The following is a 24,243-nucleotide window of genomic DNA, read 5'->3' on the forward strand; positions in this document are numbered from 1 at the left end:
AACATTAGACAAAATGTTAAAAATGTTAATGACCTTTTAATAGCTAGAAAATGTAACAGAAGTTCCAATATTATTGTATGCAACTAAAAATTACGTTTTATTACTATTTTAACAAAATCATTTTTCGAGAATACTTTTTATTTAAGAATATAATAAATAATTCTAATTTGGGTTATGTGAGGCCGACGCATATGTTGTGTAGGCTTGGATCTTTTACTATTGCAACTGCACAATGGAGCTTAGCTGGGAATCCCAGCTTGAGATTGTGGTGTGCAGCCGGAGTCAACTTTGTATCGAGTTATTACATACATTGCAAAGACAGCAAATATTTTTCATTGTTTCGGACTAAGTTTATGTGTGCTTCATCAACTCTTCACCTTGTGCTTGCTGTGTTTTATAAAAGGTATGTATTTAATAGAGATGGGCGGGTCTGGTTCCCCGAGAACCGAACCCATCCGAACTTTGGGTATCCGAGTACCGAGCTGAGCAGCTCGGTACTCTCCCGCCCGTTCCGAATCCAAATCGAGGCCGAACGTCATCGTGACGTCGTCGGATCTCGTGGCTCGGTTCTCGCGATACTTGAAGATTATAAATACATGCCTCCACAGCAATCCATCGCCATTTGACAGAGGGAGAGAGCAGGGTGTAGTCACAGGCTGATTAGAGCAGAGACAGAGAATACAATATTCTTATTCCAATTGCTGTAACAAAAATCGCTAGAGAAGAGAGGAGGATAGAGGTTTATTTTATTTTTGTAATATTTGGCACTCCTCAGTGCTTTTGGGGTGTCCTCCCTAATTGTGCATAAATATTTCTGGTTGTCATAAGTCATATCTGTCAGCAGTATCTACCAAATAATTTTTAGCACTCCCCAGTGCTTTGCGCTCAGAATGGATTCAAAGCAGTCCACAAATGATCAGAATGAGCAACCAGGTTCTGTCACCAGTCCTGATGTTAGTGTTCCCAGTACGTCATCTGGCCCAGGCGATGTCAAACAACAGAGTGTTTCCAAATTAGTGCAAAAAACAAAAATTTTTTTTTTTTTACTGTATTGAAGCGAAAAAGAAGTGTAACTGAGCAAAAGTGAAGTGACGATAAAAAAAAAAATTGCAAGCATGCCATTCTACACACGCAGTGGCAAAGAGAGAATGAGGCCTTCACCTTTGGCTATTAGTGGCAGATCCCAAAAAGTTACTCAGCCTACAATTGGTGCACAACTACTGTTACGCGTCAAAGCCGAGCTGCAAGATAACAGTAAGGCATTAGAGGATAATGTTTGCTCTGAATCAGAAATGACAACAATCCCTGTGGAGAGTCCATCCAACAGTGGGATGTCTAATCGTGACCATTCTGTTAGTGTACCCATAAAAAAGGGCCCTTTCAGCAGTTCTGCTGATGTGTGCCTGAACAGCCCGAGTGTAGCCGGTGATACACCAAGTGAGGATGACACTTTGTCTTTAGAAGAGGATGTGGGGGAGATTTGGGTATCCGACGATGAGGATGCGGTTGATTGTGTAAGTCCTGCAGTAGTGTGGCACCAGTGGGAGCAGTTCTGGCATGTGAGGTTCTGGCACCAATATGCACTTTACAAACACAAGCAGGGATGACGCAGGTGGCAGACCACAACAGTTTGACATCTGGGCTGGTTTGAAGGATTTGTCAAAAAAATGTGTGATCTTGACCATAATTCCAACCAATCCTACTATTAACATGCAAAGGATGGTGGAGGGCCTATCAGGGATTAAACTGTATTTTTCATAATTTTCACTAATAATGTTTGGGTGTAATATACACCCAAAGACGAGTGCTCAATTGCTAAGAGTCATTGATGGAGAGGAAGACAAGCAGGCTTGTCTGTAGAATTTGCAGGCAAATTGTGCTGCGTTATATAGGTAACACCCAAAGAGAAGAGCTCCATTGCTCCATTGCTAATTGTAATTGCTGAAATAGAAATAATAAGGCTGAAGATCTTGGTCTAAATCTGCAGTTACATTTTATTGTACCATAGCTCACTGCGAAACTGGAGAGGTGGCAGGGTTTAGTGATAATCTTCCTCAAACAGTACTAATTCATCCCAATATCATAGAAGTCTGTGTAGTATGATGTAATTGCTGATAATGGCCTTCCAAAGGGAATGACTAGTTGATTTTAGGGCAGAGCTGTCACAATTTTTGGGCAATTCTTTTACAGCACAGCAAATATCAAAATGTTTAGCGGACTCATCTGCATCACCACTGGGTGTCTTGGGAAAGCAATTTCTTTTACAACAAGCAGTTGCCAGAGAAACTGAAGGAGAAGACGTCCCAACAAGATGTTGATAAGTCTGGAATCCTTGCAAAGAAAAATAAGTATTTAATCTACAATTAAAATATAGTTAGCACATTTACTTTGTTTTATTGCACACTATAATTTTATGTAGCACCTTTTCAAAATCTATTATTAAGGCAATCACTTGACTAAAGCTAACCGTGTCTGCACTTTCTTCACAGGTAACTACTTCGCTGGACTAAAGTATATTCCCCTCAAATGCTAGTCTTCTTGCAGCTGCTGCATTCTTCTACATGCTGTTGCAGAAACCAGAAATTGACCCTAAATGTTTATGGACACAAACAGCATCTCCTGCATGTCATTTTTCAAAAGTTCTGTAACACCAAGTTGATAGTGTGTGCAAAACAGGAAATGTGATGGAATTCAACCCCGCTGTAATGCTTGACCAATATTGGGGTCGTAATCAGAAATGACATATCCTCAGGAGACTCCAAGCAGGATTAGCCATCTTTCAATGACATCCCTTAATTTTTGGAACAGTTTGTCAGTTGTATGCCTCTTAGTGAAGCTGCTGATACACAGAGTAGCCTACTTCTCAAAAATGTGATGTACCTGGGTACATGCTGCTGCTGTCCATGCTGGGGAAGGCGAATGACCAACCCAGTGGGCTTTCACAGTCATATAATCTTTTGTTTGCCCAGTTACGCTTGTACACATATCTGTGGTTAAGTATACAGTGGGTAGAATACCATTTTGTCACCCAATAATGAAATTTTTAGGAACTTTCCGGTACAGGAGAGAATTAGCTTTTCTAGTAAAATGGTATAGTGATGACATTTGCTAACAGGGACATAACACCTCAATTAAATGTCTTAAACCAACTGTAATAATAGTGGACATTGGACGCAGATCTAACACTAGCATAGTACCCAGGGTGTCTGTGATCCGCTTTGCGACTGGGTGACAGGTTTCATTCTTGCTTCCTCTTGCAGAGGATTGTTTAACTGCCAATTGTTTCTGGGGAAGATTGCAGGTGCTGGGATGTAGATGAGAGAAGGGAGGTAGATTATGCTGGAATGCTTGTTAATTTTTTTTACCGAAGTTTCTGATTTTCCCAACAGTTTTCCAATAACTCGCTGAAAAATGACGAAACATGGATAAGGATCCCAGATGGTTAAGGTCCCTACCTCTACTGAGTGTGGCTTTAAAAATGCTACAAATGGATAGACAACTCTTGCCAGGATTCGTGTAAAAATAATTCCACACTTAAGAGGTGGATTTTTGGTTTTATGCCCAGGCATGACAATGGCCTTTTTCTTATCACTGGCAAGAACTGCAACAATTTTTTTTTTTCAAGTGTATGAAAATCATATTGTGACATAGGAGGTGTTCAAAATTGAATAAAAAATGACTGGAAATTAGTGTTACTGAGGTTAATAATAATGTAGCTACAAAATAATACCTAAATTATGTTATTTTAGCACCAATAAATGTAATTTTTTTAACAAATTGCAAAACAAAACCAAAACCAAAACACGCAATGGCGGTTTTGCAAAACCAAAACCAAAACACGACGGTAATCCAGATCCAAAACCGAATCCAAAACCAAAACACGGGGGTCAGTGACCATCTCTAGTATTTAACAAATATTTTTAAATACTGTGGGCCTATGCTCTTTCATTTAAATATAATGAATTTTCATTGTATAAATTTAGTACAAAAATACTAGGTAGAAATATATCTAAGCTGTAGTCTCAAATAATAATACATACACACAATGCAAGTTCAATAAATAATGATATCTTTTATTTACTCTTAAAATTACTGTGATTGTTTAAAAGTGTTGTTAATAATAAATGCAGCCATACAACATATTCCCATTGACGTGTTCTTGCGACAGGGTCCATTATGTATTTCTAGCAGAAATAGGTAATGGACCTTGCTACCATACTGTAGAAATTTGTTACAATGTCCTACAACCGTTTACAAACAAAATGCAGAATACAGCAACACAATAATAATAACAAATTATTATCAAATGCAAAATCTACAAATAGCCAATTAATGGCAAAAGCTTTTAATTGTAAGAAGTTCATTTTTCCCAACATCGAGTATTTTTAATTAAGTTTTAATTTCAACAATATTACCCTTACCAGCATGGATAAGAAAAAGCATAAATCAGTTTAGCATTATTATTCGGTATGTGCTTAAAGTTATTGTTATCTGTGAGAGACTACTTTCAGTTGAGCCAAGTAATCATGGTACAGGACAGGGACTTTTTTGATCTATTGACTGAAACATTCCTGCATCTTAAAATTGATCCCAAAAAATGTTTATCTGATAGTACATATGGAGCTGCATGCTACCATGGGCAGTATCATTATCATCATCATTTATTTATATAGCACCAACATATTCTGTAGCGCTTTACAATTGGGGACAAACACAGTAAACTAATAAACAAACTGGGTAAAACAGACAAAGAGGTGAGACGGCTCTGCTCGCAAGCTTACAATTTATGGTTTACACAGTAAAATTACTGATGTGGCTGATCAGCATCTTCATTTATAGGGGTCTATGCATAAAAGTGAGACAAGCCATTGCAACAGAGAAAACAGAAGTTTTCTCCGTTAAATGACCACTGCAGAATGCATGAAGGGCTTCTGGCAGGAGAAATCAATGATTTCTCCGGCCATAACCCACGTTTGTTTATGCAGTCCCCATAGATTAATATGGGAACCGCAAAGTTGTGCAATGCATGAAGTTATGAAAAGCTTTGCATTGCGCAGAAAGAGAATGCCATCTCAGAATGATGTTACCTGTCATTTCCTATGGGATTCTGCTGAAAGCTCTCCAGCTTTGCAGAATCAGTTATAATGGAAGTGATCTTCCTCATTTCACCGGTAGGCTGTCGGTAAACAGAAAAAAGACTTTGCTGGGGGTGTCACGTCACCAGGGCTCCCAGATTAGCTCCGGCATAATGCATTCCAGTGGTGCTTAAATACGCATCGATGCGCTTTGCAACGATGCATATTAAGTGGCACCGCATTACATTGGATGCATAGACCCCATGGTGCTATGTCTGTGTTTTGATGTTGCGTGCCTGCAGTTTCTTTATTCAAGTTGCTCCAGAATTTAGCAACATTTGTGAAAATATAATAAAAGAAAATAACTGTATACAAGTTGTTGGAAAACATCTAAGACAAGAAAAAAATGAAATGATTAAAGCAAATTGGTGAAACAAGATGGTTGGGAAAATACACTGCAGCAATAATTATATTTGAACGTTTTGATGCTGTTGTCAGTACTTTTGTAAATCTATGGACATTCTTATCAATGATACAAGATTCATAAATGTTCGATGCAAAATACAAAACAAAAAACAAATGTTTTACTTCAAAGTCTTCTAGTTTGAAACAATACTGACAGCATTTAGTTACTTGTATATATTTGAAACTACAGCCCTGTTATCAAGTTATTTACAGACAAGTGGTTTAGATATGTTTACTGCATGGAGTTTAGTAGACTCAGCTATAACAAAGTTGAAAGAACAGACAAGAACATTTAATAACGTTCACAGCAAGGCACTAAAATTTGTAAATAAATGTAATGATAAAATTTCACAGTTAAATACGGATGAAAATCAAACCGTAGAAAATAACTCTTTTGAAACAACATTGCCATTTAAGAGAGAGAGAAAGAAGAAAATAATGTCAGATGAGCTTATAGATTATGAAGGTAAATTCCTCAGATTCTCTAGCCGATTTTCAAGTAAATGTGTTTAACCCAACAATGGACTGCATTGTCCAGTCACTAGATTCACGCTTTGTACAACACAAAAAGTTGTATAAAGATTTATCCCGCTGGGACCCAACAAAGTTTAAAACTATTGCAGATAAGGGCTTTGAAGATGAAGCATTGGAAGGTATTATTAAGCTGTCTCCACAAATCAGCAAAGATCAAGTAATATTGGAATGGTTTTCTTTTGTTTCGAACATTGATAAATTAAAGCTATTTCTCAATGATAGTGAAAATATGGATTCCAGTTACAAGTGTAAAATTTGTAGCACTTGCTCATTGTGTGTACTAAAAATTCTGCCATCCAACAGATTTCATGCCAAGGCATATGATGACTTTATAAAGTTCATAAAGTCATCTGCACATTATCTTTGAAAAGGTCCTCTCACATTGGACTTGAATAACTGATAAAGATCATAAAGACAAGACTAAGAAATTCATTGTCTGAGGAGAACTTGGAATAATTTGTGTTGCTATCAATTGAAAAATGTTAGATGAATCGGATGCAGACTGTTGACAGATTCGCACAATCATCTACTGAATTTAAACAATTGCTCTTAATATAGTGGATTGCATGAAATACCTGTTAATGTGTAAAATGTTCATTACAAGCAAACTATTTAAAAATATCTACCATTTAAAATAAAAATTGTTAAATTCAATTATAACAATCTGTATTTACATTTAGTATCTACTGTATAATGTCAGTAATATGTATAATATATGTACACTGTAATTACTAAAAAAAAAAAAAAAAATACATTTATGTTGCAAAAAATTTAATTCTACCTTTTTTCCACAAATGTATTTTTTTAAAGTTTTATTTATTTATGATAAAAATTAAATGATCGCCTTATAGTTGTAGGTGGGCCACCTTTGACTCCTGGCAACCAATTTTTTTAGACCCAGTCCGCCACTGCATATGGAAAACATTGCTAGTGTCATGCTCATCAAACCATTGGGTGACCACACATGCTCTGTGGAAAAGAGTATTATAATAATGGAAGATTGGTGATTTAATAGCACTAAATAGCGATTATCATTGACACTGTCTTTTAAAGGAATTGCTGCATCTAAACCATGAAAGGAAAATGTGTCCAACATTATGAAATACTAGAACCCTTCACTGATGGAAATAAGCACCAGAGCTGTACAACTCGCTAGGTTGGTGCTACACACATACCCACCCAATGGCTGAAAACATGGTGAAGAATAATTCATCTGAGCATATACCTTCCTCCACTGCTCGGTTGTCCACTAAATTTGCAAATGTGCATTTCCAGGTGAGATGCGCAATTTGTGCACTGCAACTAACTATGAAATACTGCTCTGTGAGTTCTTGTCTGACTTTTTTCTTATTTTTATAAAACTTGCTGCTAACTCCAAAGGTTTAGCGGATGTTGTTTTGCCTTGCCCTTCAAGTTAGATATCACAATCCTGGAGTATGCTCTACTGCCCACTGCTTCCCTTTACTGATGATATTTATTCTGTGGATGTTGCATGTGGACATCACCGTAGACACTATTGCCCATGAAATATTAGCAAGTCCCTTAAGCTCCTTTCAACCAAGCCCCATCAATCACCCCTTTATCAAAGTCACTGCGTTCTCCTCTTGCAACCATAATTATACACAACCAGGTCAGACCAGCATTTTAGACAATTTCCTGACCATGTTGATCTGCATTTGCTTAATTAAAGCTTGAACCACCCCTGTGAGGAAAGCCTTGCTTCCAATATGCATGGCGTTCCTTATTTACTCAGGTGTTTCCATTTTTTGTTCAATATCTCTATCAGAACACCTTTCTAATCTTTGACAGAGGTAAAGAGAGAAACATATCCTATGTACTTTCTTACAGGCTCATTTAAAAAAACAGTAACCGCAACGACTATTTATATCTAAAATCTGGTGCATAATGATTATATCTTACATATGATATAAGCACAATTTGTTAGCTCTTTTTTCATTATAATGAAATGAAGGTTTTAGCACTTCATCATTTGACTAATGTGCAGAAACACATCTTATTTGCACTAAGTACCTTAGCCATTTGGGAAATATTTGGATCTAATGGGACTGGACATGGATATTTTCTAAACTGCATGAAAATAGAATATAAATATTTACCGTATTTTTCGCTCCATAAGACGCACGTTTTCCCCCCAAAAAAGTGGGGGAAAAAGTGTGTGCGTCTTATGGAGCGAATACTGCTGGCAAGAAAGAAAAAAAAAACTTACATTTCCAGCGTGGAGAAGCGAGTCCCAGCCAGGCTGCAGTTCCCCCTGATCGTCCGTCCCTCCGCCTATCTGTGAGGACCTAGCTATCACATGGGACGGCATCGGTCATGTGGTACACATCCCATGTGATAGCTAGGTCCTCACAGATAGGCGGAGGGACGGACGATCAGGAGGATCCAAAGTGCTGAAGACATCGCGCGCAGAGGGAACAAGGTAAGTTATCAATATTGTGTGTGTGTGTGTGTGCGCTGGAGAGAGAGAAGAGCAATGAATACACAGAGGAGGGAGATAAGAGCAATGAATACACAGAGGAGGGAGATAAGAGCAATGAATACACAGAGGAGGGAGAGAAGAGCAATGAATACACAGAGGAGGGAGAGAAGAGCAATGAATACACAGAGGAGGGAGAGAAGAGCAATGAATACACAGAGGAGGGAGAGATGAGAAATGTATTTTGTCATGTGCAAGCTATTTTGTAGACATATACATCTGCAAAATATAGTGTGTGTGTGTGTTGGTGAGTGAGAGTGGGGGCCAGTGTATTTTGTGTGAGTGAAGGGGCCAGTGTATGTTTTCCTCCTCTAAAAACTAGGTGCGTCTTATAGTCAGGTACGTCTTATGGAGCGAAAAATACGGTACGTTTTGTCAAAGTACATAAAAGGTTTACATATAAACGCATATGGAAAAATAAATGCTTCTTCACTTAGAATCAATAGTTGCATAAAAATCCATGTTAAACCTAAAATATTTGAAATTACATACGCTATTTCAAGCACCTATGGACAAAAAGTAGCTTCAATGAGAGGAAACAAGAAAGTAGTAAAAAAACATGCATGGTAACCAAATAAATATGCTTTGGATTTTCTGCAGCGTGTCATTTTAAAATAAGTTATAATATGAAAAATCATACTAAAGGAAGCAGATAATAAAAGCTATCTCTGGGTAATTAAATGAATTTATAAAATAATATTGCAGCAATCATTAGGATATTTAGAAAAGGTCACATTTCCCAAAAACTTTATTACTCAAACCTGTTGTAAAAGCTTCTACCTACTATTAGATTTACAAGGTCATCTCACCCACGCTGACAATAGTTTTCAGTTGGAAATAAAAAATCCTTACTGTGTACAAGAGTTCCACTGGAGTGACTGGGCTGGTGAAAATTGTACGGAGACATCGCAAGCAAGCTTCAATGAATCGGATATCTGCTGACAGCAAGCCTGAAAATACACAGTAATGTATCCGTCAGAATTGGGAAAGCCTGGCAGGTCAGTTCAGCATGTGAGGCCTGAGTGCTGCAGTGTAAGGTCACCACTACCTTGCAGCAGGGCTGGGATAATGTGACAGTCTAGCAGGGATTTGACGTTGTTTTCTGTGCCCATAGACAAGCTGCCCAGAACCACAGCACATTCTGTCTTCAGTTCTGTGCTTGAAGTCTCTTGTTGGAGCAAATATAATAATCTGTCAAAGGAGATGCTGGCATTAGATGGTAGAGTTCTCTTAGGTGAAAATAGAGCCTTATACAATTTACAGATTGGGGCACAAAACACATTTATACACTTTGTAAAACGTGACATGCTATTTGCTGTGCATATAATTTGATTGCAAACAGTAATGTAATGAGATAATGAAGATCCACCAAATCAGAAAGTGTACTGGTACAGAAAAACTGGTAAATACATATGCTCTAGTTCAGGCCTCAGGGACCTAAGGCTCTCTATGTGTTGTGAAACTAAAAATCCCGACATACCCTGCCCTAGCAAAGCATGCTGGGGCTTGTAGAGCCCCAGGCCTGCTCTAGTACAAGCACTGGTTGATTTGTTTCTATGATGTCCCAGCAGCAAATAAGAAAACAATGATAATCCAATTAACCATAGAACTGACTAGTAGGCCTAGGACAGCGCTTAACAAATACCTGGAGCCAGATGCATTTAAACAAATGATCGCTGGCTCCTAATGAATTTTTTTCACACAGGATCCTTTAAAACAGGCCTGTCCAACCTGCGGCCCTCCAGGTGTTGTGAAACTACAAGCCCCAGCATGCTTTGCCAGTAGACAACCTGTTGATAGCTGAAAGGGCATGCTGGGACTTGTAGTTTCACAACATCTGGAGGGCCGCAGGTTGGACAGGCCTGCTTTAAAAGATCCTTCAGGGTCATGTATTGGACATAATTTTGTATATGTTTGGTCTAAAAGGTCCTCCAGGTAATCCGGGTAAAAATTGTTCTGCTAAGTATGTGAAGGGACAAAGGAATAAAACAAGTGGTATAATATAATCCTATTCAATATAGTTCACCAATATCCAAGGAAGAACTTATCAAGCTACATTGAAAAACTACAGTTGCAAGGGCAATCATTGCCAAAATGTGATTTGAAAACTACAAGGTCATACAAAACAATGCTGCATGTGAAGCGCCCTCTGTAACTCCGTCTTCAGCTACGCAACATAGGAAACAATGTGTGTGTTTTAGTCCCAATGAGCTTTTCGTCAGGCATCAATACTGAGCTTACATATATCACTCCTGAAAACTGCCTTGTTTTTCAGATAAGGTTAAAATGACCCTTGAATCCCCTGGCAAATTCTGACCTAAGGGACAGTTTGCCAGACAGTGGGTGCTGACAATCACTGCACATACCTTGGCACTGCACCCAAAACTATCAGATTGGCTTTTTGTTTGTTGTTCCCAATCACTGCATTTTTCATATCTCTGTTAATTCAAAAACATATAATACAATTTAGAAAACACATCCAAATCATTTGTATAATAGTTAAGTACAGGGTATGTGCACAGTAAAAAGGTGAACAATTATATTTTCATGAAATACTGCATTCAAAAATAGCAAATTAATAAATAGTAAACAATATTCAGATTACCAGCAAATGCCCTTGGGGTACATGTTTATATACTATATGCGATTATGTGCAATTGAAATTATACTTTCGGAGGCTAAAGTTGGTAATGCATACTTTCAATTCAATTGGCGAAACATTGCTCAAAGTTTTACTGAACAGCTAGAAAATCTGACCAGTCGAAGATATAAACAGCATTATGAAAAGGCAACTGACAACTGTGGAGCCCTAACCCCGCATGAGCCATCATGTTTATAGACACACTGGACATATATTAAATTATTCCATTTTCAGATGTAACAACTATTTCCACATGTATGCGTCCAGCTAAAATGCTGTTCAACAACCTTTAAGAGCATGGAAATGTTACCCCTTCAATTCTAAAGACAGAGAAAAATAATGGATAGAACAACCAACCGAATATTTCAGGAAACAATTTATGGGAATGCATTACTGTGCACAGACTAGATGTTTTAATGGGAAAAAAAAAAATTTCAAATGAGAACTATTTACTTACACAACTCCCTGAAGAACTTTCTGGGGATCAGGATCAAAAAGTCTGTCCACATAGTGACGACTGCTTGCTGTAACCTCCTAAAGAGAATAGTAATATTTCAGTGCTGAGAATTTGCAAAAGCCTTGATTACCTATTGTAGTGACACTTATTAAAATGTGTACAACACGTGTTTGTCACTTAGTACACCCTGACCTGGAAAATTCACCATGTACAAAAATATTTAGAACTTTACAATTTATTTGCATGTATATTACATGTTGATATGTTTTTGAGTAAAGGACAGGAAACACAGAGGAATATTCATTTCTATTCAAGGTGCTTTTTGTATACCTTCCAACAGTCCTAATTCTGGCAGGCACCCTGATTCGAGGGCTGCAAAAGGGGCAGAGATTAACCAAAAGTTGATGGGAGCTTTATGCAACTTTGCATATTTGTGTTGGGACACAAGGGGCAGGGCTTATTTTATCTCAATTTCATGATTCTACATGTTGGGAGGTATGTTTTTGTGAGTTTTTAAGTTGACAATTGCACAATAAACTGAATGTCAGTAATATGATTTCTCTACCATATAAACATGACTTACGATTATACATAGGGTATAAAGAAAATAATGCTCCCTTTTTATCAGAAGCAGCATCAGTAAGTCAGTTTGGGTTTGCCTATGTAACCATAACATAGGTGATCACATTTCACAAAGTGTTTGCCATTTTGCAGGCTAAGCTAGTATTCAAAAACCTATAATTCACTAGGATGAAATTAGTGGTTCAGAAATATCCCTGGTTCCTAGAAGACTGTCTGTATATTGGTTCAGCCCACAAATGGCTTCCCCCATTGTGTGTTGGCACTTAAAGGAACACAGTAACTGCTAAGTGCTTCTCATAATAAAATATGTATTATACTTTCCTTGGATAGTTGTGAATGATTTAAGTTGTTCAGTAGTGCTAACAAATATATGTTAGAAATTTATGACTGCAGTTCATATCACAAAAATAAACCATACACTAAATGTGCGGTTTAGGCTAGAAGTAAGCAATCTACAGCAGCCTAAGTCTAGTGAAGACCAGACACAGCAAGTCTGTAAATCAGAAGTGATTCACCTAAGCTAGAGGTTCCCAAACTGTCCACGGCGGTGATCTCACAGAGGTGCCATGGCCAGGGCCGGTGTTAAGCAAGGTGGGTCACTACTTGGTAATTATTTTGGCTTAGGGGTGCCTTGAAAAAAATTATGGAGACCCTAAGGGTGCCTCGAACTGAGAAAGTTTGGGATCCACTGACCTAAGCTACGTTGTCAGCTATATGAATCCAACCTGTTTCTTCATTGCAGAAAGGTAACAAGTTTTAAGATACAACAATTAAATAATTTATACGATATCATCCTAGCTGCCCCACCAAGGACAAGATTAACAATTCCACCTACTTTGTGATCTGCAGTGGCAGACTTGAATGTGAACCTGTTGTCTATATACACAAAGAAGACAATCATTTTGTTGGCTGAACTAATATTCATGAGAATGCAACTTATCTTTTCACTAGGAACATCATGGAGCCAAAAACTGATGTTATTACTTAGTGAATTCAGACTACATTATCATTACCATAGGTTCATCTTACACTATGTGCAGGGAACTGGTATGGTTAGATGTTTCAGTGAGCTAGCCCTCAAATTCCACAGACTGCTACATTTCAGATAACACATGAAGGAGTACAGAGGTCTTAAACTTTACAGAAAGTCAATACTGTAAGAATACAGCTTGTTGCCACTCTGCAGACATAATGATGTCTAGAGATGAATGTAGTACAACACAAGCATTAACTGGAACTGTATCTGGTACATGATACACTTATTAATAAAGCTCCTGTGTTTATTTGCCTTCAATGAAACAGCTCATGACTACATATTTATGACCATGTGTGTTGAATTTCTTCATAAAACAATCACCTCTACTATTTTAGTCAGAGTATAAAAAGTATAAGCAGATGCTTTGCACATGCGTGATTTACTTGTTTTTTTTACACTGTATTCTTATTGTACTTGTTCTATTCTTAGTTAATATGTACACTGTTTCTTTTTTGGGTATTGAACCTTGCAAATAAAATGTAAATATATAAAAATATAAAGAAAAATGTACAAGTTTACAAGATAATTGAAATAGCTTGTTTGTAAGGGTTAATTGTGCAAATGTAGCTTGTACGCCTAATCTGAAAGCCATGTATATGTAGTTCTACATCCATGCACAACATCTTCCCCTGGCTGTTCTGCCTCCCACAGTTGGACAGTCTGTAGGAAATGTAGGTGCTACATACATTAAAGAGTTTATTTAACAAACATATGGAGTATTTTGCATATTTAATTCCTAGAAAACAGCAATTATAAAACCATTTAATATTTTCTATGGGATTGAGGACTGGGCCATTTATCTATGGGATTGAGGACTGATTTATTTTTTTATTTTGGCCACATCAATGTGGCTTTAGAACATTTTCCTATTGGAAAATAAATCTTCTCCCTAGTACTAGGTCTACTGCAGCAGATTTTTATTCAAGATTTGACTAGATTTTCCTTCATCCATTTTCCCCTCTATTTTAATGTTTTCCAGATTCCGAAGCAGAGCAGCATCTCCATAGCAATATACTCCCATCATTGTGCTTCACGGTAGGGAGAATGTTTGAGAGATGAAACAGTGTGTTAGAGTTGCACAAAACACACCACCTAGTGCTTAAGACAGAAGTTCAATGTCTCATCCTAATGGAAAGGGCAAACATCTGTGCAATATCAGGAGATGAGGGACCAGCCCTAAAGTATAGTTAAAATGTAAAACATGTAACAATATAGCCTCTCTACAGAGGGACTTAAATAAACTGGAGGATTGGGCGGCCAAATGGAATATGAGGTTTAACATAGATAAATGTAAGGTTATATATTTAGGGATCGAAAACAAGAATGCAATCTATAAATTAAATGGAATTAATTTAGGAGAATCTATAATGGAAAAGGATTTGGGAGTGTTCGTAGACAGTAGACTTAGCAATAGAGCTCAATGTCAAGCAGTAGCTGCAAGGGCAAATTTAAGTATTGGCATGCATAAAAAGGGGCATAGATGCAAGGGAAGACAGTGTAATTTTGCCACTGTATAAATTGTTGGTAAGACCTCATCTTGAATATGCAGTACAGTACTGGGCATCACTCTATAAAAAAGATAATTTGGAACTAGAAAGGGTTCAGAGAAGGGCGACAAAATTGATAAAGGGTATTGAGCCATTAAGTTATGAGGAAAGGTTAGCCAGTTTAGGCATGTTTACTTTAGAAAAGAGGCCTCTAAGGGGAAATATGATTACTATGTACAAATACATTCAGGGTAAATACAGAGAACTTTCATGGGAACTTTTTACCCCAAGGACTATACACAGGACTAGCGGTCACCCCCTAAGGTTAGAGGAGAGGAAATTTCACAACCAGCAAAGAAAGGGGTTCTTTACAGTAAGGGCAGTCAAAATATGGAATTCATTGCCAGGGAAGGTTGTGACGGCAGATGGCAAATTCAATAGATGTGTTTAAGAAAGAGTTAGACAAATTTTTAGCGGAAAAGTGTATCCAGGGATATGACCGTTAATTAAAATGAAGGATAGTAGTGGATATAGGGTAAAATAGGACTGCAATATTGAGTCTGGGGGGATTTTCACAATTGAAACAGATTGGCGGTTGCTTACTCTGGATCAATTTCAAATATAGTGCAGGATCGCAGGAGATCCAAAATAGGTTGAACTTGGTGGACTGGTGTCTTTTTTCAACCTCATCAACTATGTTACTATAGGCGATACCTTCATTTGTGCCATGCCAAATGTTGACTAATAGATAATGTACTAAGTGAACCAGTGGGAAACAGGGTGCAAACTGAATAAAAGTATGAATTGTTAAGGTCAAACATCAATATGAAAACAAAATAACTCTCAAAGAGGGAAAGATGTCAGAACCTATATAAAAAATTCACACTCAAAAAACATCCTTTATTTTTACAATTGTTGGGTAAATTATCTCCTGAGGTAATCAACCTAATCCCAATTAAACAGCACTTTTGTCACTCTTTATATAGGACACATCCAGAACATTTGCTTTGATCCATCACTTAGCATATTCTACTTAAATGTGTGAAACATAACAATTAACCCTCAGTACCCTACTTGTCATTATTCTAGCATTTATATCTACATAAACCTTTTATAGGACAATATTTACAATAAACTTTTTAATGGGAGGGCAAAAGTTGCACTCAGTCTATCATGAACAAGAAGATTTGACAAGATGTTAAATGAAACAGCAAATGGGACAGATATGGATACCCACTTGTGATGATTATGTAGTATATCTAATGACTGATTGTTATTTTCTGTTGAATTCATGTATGACATTGTATATAGTATGTAACCTTGTAATGTAATCTCAACGTGTGCTTTTAGATGAAATGAGTTTGAACTTATGCAAGTGTCAATTATCTGTTGAAATTAGCCAGACCAAGATAAATAAGGATCTTGGAGGAGTTTGAAGCCCCAAAGTTGTAAACCTTGATCAGAACAAGCAGAGGTGAGAGTTTCTCTGAGGTGCTCAAACATATATCTTAGCGATACAGAATTTACTGTGGAAAGCTCTGTGTCATTTTGGGAATCAATCTGACTTAATTGAAAGTATAATTCCTAAGGTGGGTGTGAAGCGCCTGTAAGAAGGGTTAAAAATCTTCCGCTTTAGACAATACATTGTGCATTTTCATGAGGGAGTCCATCAAGACTGAAAAGTCCCATCGTCTTCCATTGTGTTCCCTCACACACATTAAGTCTACCTAGCAAGTAGTACTCTGATTTTAGTTCCTATTTTATTTTCTGAAACTCATTTGTGTAAACATATTGTTTGTCTTGTTATTAATTTTTGTAAATAAGCCTTGGAAACATTTTTCAGATTAAATAAATTTAATCTAGTGTATTCTCCGTGATTCTTTGTGAACTTATGAAGCCCAGGGAGGCTCATGTTACATGTGTATGTGATTTAAGTGTGAAACATTAATAAGTGTTCTGGTGAACGTAAGGACACCATAATAAATCCTTTGTGGTGGCAGAAAAGGTGTATTCATTGCTAAGTGACTAAGGTGACGCTAGTCACGGCCAGCTGTTCAGATTACTGTATGTGGGACGCCTGGGCATTCGTCACACCACCAAATACATTTCTGTCCCCTGCTTAATATACCCAATATCAACCAATCTGAACTGTACTTTGTGAAAGACCAGTTGCAAAAATAAAATAAAGTGCATCAATGAATTATCCCTTTGAAAAGCTTCAATTTACAACCACATGGAGAGACTTGCTGGAGACTTTGAACCTCAATGTTGACTTTTTGTGACCTTTTACTGTTACCTTACTTACTGTGTCCAGGCATTAAAAATAGACTGATTTAGTCAACGGTGTATAATGATGCATACGTATGTAGGACATATATCAGGTTAGCCAAGTAGTATTGGCCACATTGTGAACCTGTAGACACTCACCGGCACATGCCCCATAAATGGTCAGTGTATGAGCAGATCACACTAAGGGCTAGATTTACTAAGCTGCGGGTTTGAAAATGTGGGGATGTTGCCAATAGCAACCAATCAGATTCTTGCTGTCATTTTGTAGAAAGCACTAAATTAATGAAAGCTAGAATCTGATTGGTTGCTATAGGCAACATTCCCACTTTTTCAAACCCGCAGCTTAGTAAATCTAGCCCTAAGTTTTTCCTGCCAGAATCTGTGCTCCTTATCTCTCAAAACCATCTGCTGAAAAGACTGTGACTCTAAACTTTATGGAGATCTGCCTACACTGCCGGTTGTGTGTGCGTACACACTTCAGAATTTGCCCAACATCGTTCTGTCATTTATAGAGATATTTAGTCCACTAATGTGATTTGGACCTAACAGTCGTTTATTGTGTGATTGGAACGATAATTGGGTGAAAAAAACTGTAGTGTGTACCTAGCTTTACTCGAGAGGGAGAACAGTAACAGCATAATAAGCAGCATTAGATTGCCCCTGGACCAGGAACACCATGATTTCTGTGTGCATGTTTTCTTACTGTCACTCAACTATAATTTATGGGTTGAATGTTATTTGCTAAATAAACATTACAGCACTTATTAAAGCATCCAAAGCTGCAGAGCTCCCTGAGTCACTTAAGAATAACCTAATTTCTAAAATGCATGAAACCATAGAATACTAGCCTTGTGTAACCTTGTGGTTACAACATTTTTTACAAAATATTGAAGACCACCTGCCAGTGAGGACATAAGAACAACTATTTGTAAGAGGATATGCCAGAAAAAAAATTCTGATGGTAAACATGCAAAGGAAAATTAGTGAAGATAAACCACAATTAATTACAAAAGAGGAAAATGTAAGACTCATTTGGCACAAATCAAATTTAAGAGTTTCCTAATGGAGGAGCACTGATAATATTGCAACTTTATAGGATTCATCTTTAAATCATGAATCCATTTCCTTCCTGTGACATAATGGGTAGCACATAATTATATTAGCCTGTATAAGATATGATTGTAATAAAAACCCTTTCCTTTGCACCTTGTTTTGTCTCTCTGATCCATTCCCATGGGAGAATGCATAATGTCATAACAAACCACTAAGACGGGGGAAAAAAATCATATCAAATTCTGATTTCCATATTACTCATATTTTAAATTAATGTTCAAAAGTAATTTGAGGTCACTGCTGTTGGACTATGTAAATAACTATAGCTATGGTTTATCAACTTTCAGCACTGAATAATATAGTATGGGGAGGGGATACTATACTGGTAGACATGATGGAAACATAAGAGTACTTTTGGATTTGACATTCACAAGACGCCATTTTACCTTTAATCTAAATCCCTCTCCCTCTATACACCAATCACCAACAACATTAAAACCACTGATAAGTGAAATGAATACCATTATCTCCTTACAATGACCCCTGTCAAGGAGTGGGGTATATTAGGCAGCAAGTAAACAGTCAGCTCTTGAAGTTGGTGTTGGAAGCAGGAAAAATGGACAAGAGTAAATATGTAAACACCTTTGACAAGGGCAAAATTGTGACGGCTAGATGACTGGGTCACAGCATCTATAAAACAGATCTTGTGTAGTGTTCCCGGTATGCACTGGTTAGTTAGTTAGTATCTACAACAAGTGGTCCAAGGAAGGACAACCGGTGAACCAGCAACAGGGTCATGGGGTGACCAAAGCTCATTGATGCAGGTAGGAAGCAATAACTAGTCGGTCTGGTCCAATCCCACAGAAGAGCTACTGTTGCACAAATTGCTGAAGAGATAATGCTGGCTATGACAGAAAGTTGTTGGAACACACAGTACATCGCAGTTTGCTGTGTAGCCGCAGACCAATCAGAGTGCCCATGACGACCACTGTCCACTGCTGAAAGCTCCTACAATGAATGAAAGAAGGTGGCCTGGTCTGAAGCATCACGTTTTCTTTCACATCAGATGGACAACCTGGGGAACTGATGGACCAGAATGCATTATGGGAAGAAGGCAAGCTGGCAGAAGCAGTGTAATGCATCAGGCAATGTTCTGCTGGGAAATCTTGGATCCTGTCATTCATGTGGATGGAACTTTGACATATAACTCCTACCAAAACATTGTTACAGACCAAGTGCACCCTTTTATGGCAACAGTATCCCATGACCTTTTTCAGAAGGATAATGCAAATTATCACACTGCAAAAATTGTGGAGGAATGGTTTAGAATCATGACAGAGTTCAAGCTGTTGACTTTGCCTCCAAATTCCCCAGATCTAAACCCAATCGAACATCTGTGGGATGTGTTGGAAAAACAAGTCAGAGCCATGGAGGCCCCACCTCGTAACTTACAGGGCTTAAAGGATCTGCTGCGAACATGTTGGTGCCGGATACCACAGGAAGCCTTCAGATGTCTTGTGGATTCCATACATCGACGGGTCAGTGCTGTTTTGGCGACACAAGGGGTCCTACACAGTATTAGGTAGGTGGTTTTAATCCTGTGGCTGATCAGTGTATATATCCACCCACACACTCAGTGGTTAGCTTTACTGTCTCATTTCTCACCAGGAAATTATCTGTGTGGAGTTTGTATGTTCTTCCAGTGTTTGTTCCAGTCTCCTCCCACAGTTATAAAACATACTGGTAGGTTAAGTGTTTGATGACAAAATAAACCCTAGCTGTTTGTGTGCATGTGGGAGAGAAGTTACAATGTAGGGATTGATGTGAATGGTTAAATACTCTGTTTAGCTCTGCATAATACAATATATGTAACTGTAATTTAGTCCACAAGCAAAAATAGGATAAGCTGATCATAGATCACAAGCCATAAACTGCCACATGTAACCCCCATCAGGCAGTGATGACAGCAATTTTCTGGAACAATGCTTTCATTACCCTACTGTTTCAATAAGAACATACATTTCAGAGAAGCAAGGGACAGGGCAGATAAATATAAACATTATGCTCTGAATAACAGTACACATATTTGCTTGTTCTCAGCAAAGAGGAAGTTACTGTAGCCTATCAAATAAACGCCCCCAAAGTGGGAATCCTGTCTCTGGAACCCATACAACGAATTGTGTGACAGACTTTGCTTTCAGACATTATGTTCCATAAATAACTTCACAGTATAACAAATATCAGAACAATAAGTCAGGTGACCCACATATGCAATGTACTTAAAATTAAGTTTACTCCGTGAAAGTTGGCATGTATCATAAATATATATATCGGATACGACGAGACTATATTGCAAGTGGATGCAAAGTAAACACTGTCTAGGGATAAGTCATCCTACACTATCCATTATCCCATGTGTGATGTTGATACCCTTCAGGAGCACAGCTAGGGTGCCATGCAGGCCTTTGCCCTGAATGTGAAAAAGAACTCACACCCACTAGGTCGGCTCCCTGCACCGGAGCGCTGTGCTATATCTATGCCCATGCTGCCCGGGCAGGGTGCGGTCTCACCCGCTGACATACTCACAGACAGCACGCTCATCCGGAGCGGAGGCTCCAGCACACACGCCATCTTGGTCATCCCGCCTACAACTGCGCTTTCCACACATATATTCATTTATACTGAAATGGTTTGCTGGAAACAGGAGAGTGAAATGGTGTAACATATGAGTAAAAAAAAAAATAAGTTACAATTTTAAATGTTATATTTTTTCCCGAACGTTACAAGAACGTGAGAGTTCCGTGGAAAGTGCTGACTGGAAAGCTGAGTGAATTTACACGAAGTGACAGCTGTTGCACAGGGAGGTGCGCAGGTTCCGGACGTGGGAATGTTTTTATTTACATCTCGCACAGCTCTGCGAAATACGACACACACGGGGCGGAGGCGTCAAACTGAGATTTTTTTAATTAGTTTATTTTTCTCGCTTCTTTGAGCACTTTGTAATGGTATGCACGAATATATGTCAAATATCCTCTATAATCGATCCTTAGCCCCCTGCCCGTGAGTGGAGGGGTATGTGCATGCACTCAGGCTTAGGCAAGTTATTTTTAACAGTGGTTAGATAATCTTACAGGTTAGTAACAAGAAAGTTTTATGTGACACAGGCACAATAGCATACTACAATTACGGCTGGCAAATTAATGAGCTCCAGCCCATGTTTCTGAGTAAATAAAGAAGACAGAGTTCTAAGGGGCATATTTAAAAAAAGCACGGTAGTGCACATACCGTGGAAATCAGGTCCCGATGTATCCTCAGCAAATTTATTAAAGGTGCATCGCAGCAGATATCATATCATGGATATCTGCTGCTTTGCACTCCTCTTCGTTTTTGCGAGCACACACCATTCAACAGTATGGTGACTGCTCTGGCCGCAATCTAACAAGTCCCGGAAAAACATTTTTTTCGGAAACTTGTCTTGATAATGTACTCCAGCTGAAGCTGGCGTACATTATCATAAATGAAAGTTTTCAGTGCCGACAGCTCTGCTCCGAAGAGCAGAACTGGACAGCGCATGTGTGAAGGGATCACATGATCCCTCCCTGTCACTCACCGCTCGCTCTGCAACTATAGTTGCAGAGACGGAGCGGAGATGTCTGTGCGCATGTGCAGCTCTTCGAACTGCACATGCGCAATTCCAGTGTGAAGACAAATGAAGAGGACCTGGAGGACATCGCGTTCCGAAGAGGCTGGGTAAGTGTGATTTTTTTATCACAGAAACAGCAGTTTTTCGAAACTGCTGTTTCTGTGATCCGTTTTTCATAAATTTGAGAAATAGATTAATCTTTATCCATGCGATAAGGATTGAAAACTATTTCTCAGTTTTGCCAATGCTTGATAAATGTGCCCCTTAAGGCCGAAAGGATGATAAACGCCAAGGCTGTGCCAGCCCTGCACGAATTTAGAGATGGGGAGGGGGCGACAAAAAGAGGAAGGGGGAATGGACTAGGATAGCAAGTGTGAAACAGGAGTAGAGCTGAGGCAAGAGAAGCAAATTAAAGGGAAGGGGGAGGAGCCGTAGGGGGGATGAAAGAGTAAGGAGGTTTAAATAAGGGAACACATGGGTAGGCATTAGAATTTGTTCCAGAATGAGCCTTAGTAACCGCAAGTGGGGAAGTATGGTTAAGCATGTCAGGATTCGGTTTATCATGACACATATATACGCAGGCAAGATGGGGCAATAATCCAATCAAGGTGGAGAATAAGAGTCACGTCCTCAACTCTTATTCTCCACCTTGATTTGATAATTGCCCCATCTTGCCTTCGTAAATATGTCATGATAAAGCGAATCCTGACACGCTTGACAATACTTCCCCACTTGAGGTTACCGAGGCTCAATGAATGTAGCAATGTACCACCACCAAACTTGTCATGGATACTTCCCGGCACATATATGCAAAACAACCACCTCCAATATTTGATACTTTTACTTCCATTTTGAAATTGAGACTAAACAAAACGGGTCTATCGCAGCTACACAGGAAAGTGTAGAGTCAGATCCAGATGAAGGTAAATACTCTAAAAAACCTCCATCAACCTATTTGCCAATCTAGGCCCAGCTAATAGGAAATTTAGGTAAAATTCCTTCACGCTCCCACAATCAACGGTGGCAAGCAGTGTTCACCCTGGATCCGCTCTAGCACAGAATCGAAGAGCATTGAAAAACCGCATTACTTTTCCGGATGCATCCCTTGTAACCATTGGACTTTTAACAAGTCCCAACCTCTTTACGTCTCTTCTGAGCAACCAAATTTACAGCACCAATGTTAAAGGAGTGAGCCCCACATGCTTCCTATTTTAATCTTACTGCCTTACACCTCCGCTTGACTTGTAGGGGTTACACTCAACGATGCTTCCTATATTTCCTCCACCATGAGTGTATAGTTTTATATAAAGCAGACCGATCGGGTAGGACTCCTCTCTGGAACAAATCTTCCTTCCCCCTGGCACCCAAACATTCCAATTTTCATCACGTCGCAACTTTAGTTTTCTTATAGACATAGCTCACTTTCAACTATTTCCTAAATTTGTTGACCTATGAACCAGATATCGCATCCCCTCATCTTGCTTCTTCCAATACTTACAACTCCGCCATTTCTACAACACCATTAGATGGCCAGGGATTGGCATTCACCAGACCTCTACATTAGTGTTCTTTTACTCCTTAAGCTCGGGGACTCATATCCACTTTCTATCGCTAATCTTGCAGCATAAACACCCCCCAAACAAAACACATGAACTCAAATGTGAGGAGGACATGGGGGAAATGCTTACACCGGAAGAATATAGCTAAAACCTCAAATCGTGTTACAATTAGTAAAAATGCTCAAAATATATTTAGATGGTATCTGGTTCCCCAAAGACTACATGCAATCTACCCAAGCGCTTCCACGCTGTGCTGGCGCCAGTGTGGTGAAGCAGGTACCCTGTCACACGTATGATAGCATTGTCCGAAATTGCTTCCTTTTTGGGACTCTATACACTGCTTCATTTCTAACATTACTTATATCTCTCTTCCTGCTTCTGTCTTATTCTCTACTGCACCGTCCCTTGCCCGACATTCCTAACCATACACAAAAGCTCATCACGCACATACTCAGTGCAGCGAGGCGTCAACTAGCATTGTTTTGGAAAAAAAACAGCCACTACCCCTACCATCCATTATTAACTGGGTATAGCAGGTCTATCATATGGAACACATTATGAGCATATTACGCCACACTCCTACTCATTTTACCCGTGCTTGAAGCCCCTGGACTGAGTATCATGGCTCTCCACTACCTCTGGGGTTCTAATTTCGATGCCCTCTCTATGTAAGTCAGAACCTCTCTCATTTCACATCCGCTCATCTTTATAAACCTTGCGAACAGTGACTTCCCCTTATCCCCTATTTCGCTATCCCTCTTCTCCGCCTTTCCCCCTACCACCCATTGTAATAATGACCATTCCTAACTTAGTATGTATTACTTGGAAACTGAAAATCAACGTTATTGATCTTCCAACTATTTTTATTCCTTATATACACCTGGTTCCTTTACTTGTGCTGTTATCTTGCATCTCCTTTTATAAA

At 38.7% G+C, this 24,243-nt stretch overlaps 1 protein-coding gene across 7 annotated transcripts in view; it reads right to left on the minus strand.

Annotated features, from left to right (window-relative positions):
• Nucleotides 1-20,792, minus strand: part of ARMC8 (armadillo repeat containing 8) — a 106,334-nt gene extending 85,542 nt beyond the window's left edge. For 5 of the 7 annotated variants that reach the window (XR_012678268.1, XM_075180067.1, XM_075180064.1 and 2 more), the window contains exons 1-5: nt 20,703-20,774; nt 11,670-11,746; nt 10,938-11,009; nt 9,620-9,762; nt 9,424-9,521 (exon numbers count right to left, since the gene is read on the minus strand). Coding sequence is in view for 6 of the 7 variants with exons in the window: in XM_075180067.1 (XP_075036168.1) it covers nt 9,424-9,521; nt 9,620-9,762; nt 10,938-11,009; nt 11,670-11,746; nt 20,703-20,756 (444 nt within the window). In the remaining variant the exon portion in view is untranslated. Of the gene's footprint in view, nt 1-9,423; nt 9,522-9,619; nt 9,763-10,937; nt 11,010-11,669; nt 11,747-18,269; nt 18,289-20,702 lie in introns of those variants that run through there. The other 2 variants (XM_075180066.1, XM_075180062.1) reach the window with 2 other exon arrangements.
• Between the last annotated feature and the right edge of the window lie 3,451 nt (nt 20,793-24,243).

This window comes from Mixophyes fleayi, chromosome 7 (assembly GCF_038048845.1).
Source record: "Mixophyes fleayi isolate aMixFle1 chromosome 7, aMixFle1.hap1, whole genome shotgun sequence".
In the NCBI taxonomy this organism is placed as follows: Eukaryota; Metazoa; Chordata; class Amphibia; order Anura; family Limnodynastidae; genus Mixophyes; species Mixophyes fleayi.